Source organism: Anoplophora glabripennis, unplaced genomic scaffold (genome assembly GCF_000390285.2).
Source record: "Anoplophora glabripennis isolate ALB-LARVAE unplaced genomic scaffold, Agla_2.0 scaffold227, whole genome shotgun sequence".
NCBI classification, from domain to species: Eukaryota; Metazoa; Arthropoda; class Insecta; order Coleoptera; family Cerambycidae; genus Anoplophora; species Anoplophora glabripennis.
The window spans coordinates 85,769-93,905 of NW_019416488.1; the positions used below are offsets into that span (position 1 = coordinate 85,769).

At 32.9% G+C, this 8,137-nt stretch overlaps 1 protein-coding gene across 1 annotated transcript; it reads left to right on the plus strand.

Annotated features, from left to right (window-relative positions):
• Window positions 1–1,288: 1,288 nt before the first annotated feature.
• Window positions 1,289–6,742, plus strand: LOC108907072 (gustatory and pheromone receptor 39a-like). Its single transcript, XM_018710588.1, has 2 exons — window positions 1,289–2,212; window positions 6,473–6,742. The coding sequence occupies exons 1-2, from the start codon at window positions 1,289–1,291 to the stop codon at window positions 6,740–6,742; spliced, it is 1,194 nt and encodes a 397-aa protein (XP_018566104.1).
• Window positions 6,743–8,137: the final 1,395 nt, after the last annotated feature.

Consider the following 8,137-nt stretch of genomic DNA (forward strand, 5'->3'; position numbering starts at 1 on the left):
GAAAACAAGCTTATGATACGTGTTTCTGAAAGCCAAAGGCACCCTCAGTATATACAGGGTGTAATATTTTAATATACCAGGCCACATATTTTTTTAAATTTTATTTTTATAAAAAAATATTTCGAACAAAAGTTATCATGTTTCAAGGAGGTCAACCTTGATTTTTTAAACGGAAACCCATAATTTTTATTGCAGATTCGTAATACGTAACTTTTGTTTGAAATATTTTTTTAGAAGTTGCTCAAGATTTTTAAAAATTTCCAAAATCGTCAAAAATAATTTTTTTTTTAATTTTTTTCTCTTTATTTTATCATTTTCTAGGCTGAAAAAAATCTCGATTCTGAAAATTTCAAATCGATATTTTAATTTCTAAAGGTCACTCATAATTATTTTAACTTTCAAAGTAAATAGTGTACCTACCTATGTTTTCGAGCGACCTCTAAAAATATATATCAACGGACTAATAATTTTTTTAATTTAATTTGATGAACAAAAGAATAGAAATAAATCACGAGACACTTAAATTTTAAAAAATTATAAATATTTGATACTCACAGTGCGGTAGTAAATTTTGCCTCGATAAATTTTTTAAGTGTCTCGTAATTTCTTTCTATTCTTTTGTTCATCAAATTCAATAAAAAAAATTATTAGTTCGTTCATATTTATTTTTGGAGGTCGCTCGAAAACGTTTTAGGTACACTACTTTTAAAGTTAAAATAATTTTGAGTGACCTTTAGAAATTAAAATATCGATTTGAAATTTTCAGAATCGAGATTTTTTTCAACCTAGAAACTGATAAAATAACGAGAAAAATAAATCTGTGACGATTTTGGAAATTTATAAAAATCGTGAGCGACCTCTAAAAAAATGTTTTTGAGCTGATTTTTTGAGGGGGCTCTTAAAACATGACAAACTAACATACTTTCACAAGAGACACGGAAAAAAATATTCGTTTTTTTTGAGCCATCCTAATATACAGGGTATTGCATATGAAAATAAAACCGGTCTATATTTCCGGAATGCGACGCCCAATTTTTTTAAATAGAATCGAATTCTGAGTAAATATCTCACTGGAATGATCCAATCATAGTGTTGACGAAAATTAACTCACAATCAGATCATATCAGTGAACTAACATTTCGAACTATTCGCTGTCACGCCGTCAATACTAAATTAATTATAAACTACCCTATGAAAATCAAGTGACACCGATCGGTATCGTACACGCAAACACGATACGGTAAGCTGTAACGATTTCCATTTGAATAGCCACCTCACCTCGACCAGCATGGCGTTGTACTTCGTGGACGCCCCCCTGGAGAAAAATGCCTCCAAAAACAAATTCAACATGTACAAACGGGCCTTCCTGAGGACAGACCAGTATGACGTGAAGGTGATAATAGGGTTGCTCCGTTGCTACAAGTTCTTCTTCGTGACGCCCTTCAACTTCGAAGACGAGAGCAATCGGAAGCTCGGGAAGTACCTCTCGATCATCCTGTCGCTGCTATGCGTCGTTTACATGTATTTTTCCATCACGGATTCCTACGGTCTTCTGAAAGACTCGCCCATAACTCGCTTTTTGCTGGCGGACCTGTGGTGCATCATGAACATGCTCTACCTCATGAGCTGCTTCCTGAACGCCAACGCTTTCAAGGAGGAAACCTGGAAGACGGCGCTGAGATCTGTCGACCAAGCGGAGTACATGCTTCGCAAGATGAGTTTCCAATCGCCCAAGAAGGATCTGATTTTGTTGCTCCAAGTAGTTTTAATTTTCGTACCCTACGTTGTTCTGACAAGCTTCCAGGTCTTTTTATGGATCAGTGGGGGCAACATGATCGCTTTATATTCCTTCGTTGGTTCCTATGTTGCGTACTTATACATGTGCCTGTTCTTATTCTTCGTCCTAAGGCTTACGGGCATCCTGAAGGCGAGGTATGAGTTTGTGGAGGACAACTTAAAAAATATTGCGGGTAGTAAAATGGACGACCAGGAAAAGGTTAGAAAGTTGACTGAGATTGTACGGTTGTACAAAACCTTCATGTTTCTGATGGATAGCATTAATGGAATATTCGGACCGCACTTGTTCTTCTTCATCAGCGTCACGATCAGCTATATGCTGTGTGCCATTTCTTACAATATGGATATAGACGCGGAAAACGAGACGGCGAAGGATTCGTCTATTTTGTCTATTACCGTTACAGTCGTCTACACTGTAAGTAGCGTAGTTTTCACTTATACAGCGTGGCGAGAACACAGGACTTTTTATGCCATTTTTACCTTTTTTTTCACGTAGTGTGAAATTCTGCATATCTATATCTAATGCCGGCACAATTTTTGTACATTTACACCCATTACCTTTATGCACACATTTACGATTCGAATTAAATATAGGTACTATATTTGGGTCAAGTGTCCCTTTTATTTATTTACACTTATGAAAGTTTGATTTAGAACTTGGTTTGCCACATATTGCAATAATTTTAAATACTTACTATCCTATTACTTGCTGCTTAATTTCCTAATATCCCTTAAGCAGGAAGTTTTACTTGGACATTTTTTGATGTATTAAGGAGGTATATCGAGGTCCGAGGGAAGTGAAGATCGCAGGGGGGGCCTATGCCTTTCTTATGGGACTAAAACCCGCTGCCAGTTTGAGAAAATTAAATTCTATTGAAATTATTTGAGATAAACATTATCTATATAGCAAAGAAATCTACTCACATGCACGTAGCATACATATAGAAAATTAACAACATAATAATATCATATTTAAGTAGTTTTAAATTATATTTGATGAATGCATAAACACTATGTAGATGTGGCAACAGCGCTAATAATCGAGTGCAGTTGAAAACACACTGCGAACCTACAGACCTCGGACATCGAAGATATTGCGCGTCAAATTCGGGTAAACATGCGTGCGTGTTCAAAAATGTATTGTGTGTAAACTATGTACAATATAATTATTACATATAGCAAATATATCGTATTATCCTCGCGAAGATTTGTATCCTTTATTTAAAATCCGTAAATCATGTGAACTGGTAAAACAACGAGAATTATGTTAATTTAGTTCTAAAGAAATGAAATGACACTCGCGCCCATCTCTCGTCCAAGTCAAAGAAAATGTTGGATGCAATTTTGAAGGTTCTGTGATAGAAATTACATTATTACTCACTGTTCGTGTTTTTAATCTCTATTTTAGTAATGTTACAAAAGTTTTGCAACTATAACTAATTTTTTAGATATAAAGTTTGCTGAGAAATATTTATGTTCCTTTGTTATTCCGTACAAATGCTTTTATCTCAAGTATTACTAATTATATTAATCAAGTAAAGAAAACTTTATGTAACCCTAAATATTGCTGGGTAATGATTACGATGTTTTTATAAACCATTAAATATATTAAAAGGATTTATCAACTGTATTTTTTATTCCAATAAATATATCACAGCTTCCTAGTCTTTTTTAATTAATCTAGTTTTTTAAAAACATTACAAAAAATCATCTGTTGTGGATAATTTATTGTTGATAACAATGTACATGGGATTTAGGAAAAATGTATATGTTTGAAATCAATTTCGTTTTTATCAAGTCTTTCAAATGTATTCCCTCCTTGCTGTCAGCTGATTGCGACGTTGCCACATTAATCCTCAAGTCAGACAGAAATGCAATTATTGGTTTCTGTTTCTAATTAATACAGCTGTACTATGTTCAAAACTTACATTAGTTTTACATCAAAAATAAGATAATACTGTGTACTATCTATGGAAAAGTTTTGTTTCACAATTTCTACATTTTTTTCTCAGTTATGGGCAAAAAAAGAGCCGCACCGTCCATCTTCGCCATATAAACCTATGTTAAAATGAACAACTTTCAACAACAACATCTCAAAATCTAGATTAAAAAAAAATTCAAAAAAATATGACGCACAGAGGGAGTACTGGCTAATACGCTATATAAATTTCAAGTACATCTGTGCATTTGAGTAAACCCGATATACAAACAAAACAAGCTAATTCAAACAAATTCAATTTAAGAATTTAAAAATCTTGTCAAATGAAATCAAACAATGTTCTTCGATAACAGAAGTTCATTCTAATAGATAAATCCTGGATAAAAAAATGCGTAATGTCATAATGTCATAAATTTTAAGTAGAATACGAATACGCGATAAAAAAAAATATATATATTTACGCTGAAAAAAATATTTTCAAATCATTACATAAATCTCTTTTCGGACCGCTCCTACCGCTAACCCATAAAGGTTTATCGAGAGTGAATCTTGACCTATCATATTATTCGGTCTTTTACTGTTAGGATATTACAATTTAGTATTTTTAATATTATTAACGTTTTCACTAATTAATTAATCAATAAATTAATTATTCAGTTTGTAGTACGTATACTTATAGTCCGGATGAATTAGTTTTTTTTTTCGAACATCGGGCCTAACTCAAACTTTATGGGCTTAAAATTAAGTAAAAAATATATAGAAATACAAAAGAAAAAATTGTTCTCTTCAGTTTTTTTGGGGGTCCGGATTGCGGGTATTTGTTGAGCACCCCAACTGTTATTTTTTTCTTTAGTTTCATTCATTTTCAATCAAATTCGTTCTTTTTATTTAATGCTGAAATTTTTGCACATTTTTTCTTCACCGCTAATTTTGCAATAGCCCATCCTTGTAGCAAATTTTCTTAGGGTCAAAATCGATAGGTATAGCTCATGTCGATTAGAGGCTTATTTTCGGAGATATAAACGAAAAACTTAAAGAAGAGCAATATATTTTTTTCTTTTGTTATAAGCAATATGACGCTCTACAAACACACAGATTTAAGCTTTTATTCTGTGTATTTTTTACTTAATTTTAAGCCCATAAAGCTGTTTTGCTTCAACATTCGAACGTTTTGTAGTCTACCAGAGCGATCCTTGTAATAAAATGTGTTCTGAGTAGGGCGTCGTATTAACGGGGGTAATTTGCTTATTTTTTAAAAGGTCGAGTAAATTTTTTTTTCAATTTTCTACTTTTATAACTGAATTAACTTGTATACGCAAATAAATATGTCCGATATTTCAATATATTCCGGAAGGGGTAGACATATTGAACATTTAATTGAATTTTGAAAAATATATCAAGCAAATTAAGACGTTTAACCTTGCCAAAGTCGATATTTTAAAAGAGACTTATTTTTTAAAGAATGCCAAGTCCTAACTTACAGTTCTCATTACATGTCCAAATAGTTTGAAATGCTTCGTAAAACGTCAAAATTTTACGTTAATCACGTCAAATTTACGGCAAAATTTTACATGTATGAAAGTAATTAAGGAAAGAAGAGTTTTGTATTAGCCTGTACGGATAAGCCCTCATAATTTGACACCTATATTACACCCTACATAAAAAATGCATTACTGATAAAAATTAACTGCTGATGAATCTATAAAAAAGCGACGCTTGAATTGTTCCAGTAAATGATTTGAAGCGTGAATAGGTTGATAATATAATTTTATCCATACAGACAGATGTGTGTGATATGAATAATTTAAATAGGTACACACGCAACTGAGTAATTTAACACCAATTAATAGAAAATTGTTTACAATAATTTTTTTTTCCAACTAAGAATCGACTAAGTTATAGGGATGAATGCAAAAATATAATTTATACAAATATACAATTTTTAATATACCGGGTATACAAATAAAAATACGTTTTTGACGTTGCTGAATCCGAATCCGGTGTCCGTTTGACGACATTAGTTCATACTCAAAATTATTTGAAGGTCAATTCTTGTTTTTTTATGGTAATTCAATTTTTATTCCCGGATTCTGAAAAAACGAGAAATTTTCAGTTCGAAGACGTGGTTGAGTTACTTTTTTAATTTCAAGGCCATTTGAAGGTCAAATTCCCCTCCCGAACTTCTCAGGTTTTTATATCATCAGGATAGATAGATATCAGGGACATAATATCAACAAAAATTGTTGTGCCATTGGAAACCACCATCTCATCTTGGAGTTGACCTTGAAGGCCATCTTCAAGGTTATTTCAAGGTCAGCTCTAGTTTTATTTTAAAGTAATACCTTTGAATACTATAGAATGAATTATGCACATGCCTTTTCAGAGCAAACAACATTTGCAAATGTCATTTTACCAATATCTCGTTATCCTGACGGAATACCAAACTGAGAAGTTCGAAAGGGGAATTTGACCTTCAATTTTGACAACGAAAAAGACTCAACCACGTCCTAGAACTTAAAGTTTCCCACTTTCTCAGAATCCGGGTCAGGAATTGTATTAACATAAAAAAACAAGAGTTGACCTTCAAATAACCTTAAACATGAACTAACTTCGTTAAACGGACACTGAATTAAAATTCGTGTAAAAACGTATGCGTATGGTACTCTAGTCTATTACACATTGGCTTTTTTTGTTGTAAGGCTGTGTAACAAATTAATTGCATTAAATTTTTTTCAGCTGTCTCTGATAGTATTGATCATATCCTGCGACGGGTTGGAAGCCAGCGGCAAGAAAGTGATAAAGACCTGTTACATCATGCACGAAAGCACTGAGAGTAGACTGGTTAAGGACCATCTGCTGCAAATGGCCCAGTACGCGGAGCAGTGGAGACCCACCCTTTCGGCTGCAGGTTTCTACAACGTCAACCAGTCCACTTTATCCGCCATATTCGAAGCTATCATCACCTACTTGGTGATAATAATACAGTTTAATCTCGCTCTAGCGTAATGAAGACGGCGTGAAAACGTCGAAACATCGTTTTGAATGTGTCACTCAACTGATTTTAACAAATAAGCACTTTTCAACTTTTTTTTTAAATTCATAATAAATATTTAATACCTATGGAATGATATTTATAACACAAGTACATAGTTTTTTAGGCAATATCATTTTGATCTTGGTATGTCTCTTTCTATAATCTTTGTAAAGTCCGTAAGATATTTGTTGAGACAAACTTCCAAGAAGACCCCTGCGTCACTTTCTTGGAATTATCCGCATTGGACACCCCAGGTAGAAAGACAATGACGGCGTGGCATTCACCGTAGCAGCTTGCAGTGGATACTACGTTTTGCAATTAGGGAAGTGTGTTTATTCGTAAGTGTATCGTCCTGTGCACTTTCAATGTAATTTCTTATTAAAATAAATCAATGGAGGTGAAAAATAAAAACACATTTTAATTCAAAAAATTTGCCTATTTATAATATTCTGAAAATAACGCGGCATTTCAAGGCACGCCCCTACCATGGTAAATTGTTACAGTAGTTCCGATAACAGAACTTTATTGGCTTATTCTCTTCTTGGATATCTATCACAACAAATATTGTCCGGACTGTAATTAGATTTTGTATATAAATATTGTTTGAGATGTTATACATAGATAAAATAAAAATTAACAATTATTAAAAACTATAAATTGAAATCTGATTTTAACCTCTAAAAACCAACCTTTAAAACACCTACAAAACTGCAACTGTTGGACAAAATAATATTAATTGTGTCAACTATTTTTGCTGTTGTTGGTTTTAGGCAATATTCTGGTTGTGTCTACCTATTTCATTGTGTTGTGATTAGTTATATCTTTAATATGATAAACTAATGATAATGATTAATAAAAACATTTGACAAAAACGACGTCATCAATTATATTTTTTCAAAAAAATTTCTCTAATAACCTCGCGACGAAATGAAGATGCATTTTCTGTTCGGAAAAATCAAATAATTGATTGAAGGTTAAAAAACAATGTTAATACAGCTAGACTGTTACAGTATTTCGAACAAAATCTACGAAATTCTATACGGCAGGCTAGCCGGGAATTGAATTTGGATAAATCAACCGTTCAAGGAATTTTAAAGACCAATGGTTATCATGACTACAAATTCACAATTTGGAGTATTTGCCTGAGCGTCACATTGAAAACAAACTTAATTGTACAGCTCAAATTGTAGTAAATGTAGAAACTGTTGATCATAACCATTTTCGGCACGTTCTTTGGACGGACGAAAGTCGATTTGTCAGTAATGGTTTGACAAATAGTCGCAACGAACATTACTGGTCCATTGAAAATCCCCACAATCCAGTCCAAAACCAAGGCCATTTTGGAGTAAATGTATGGTGCGGCATTA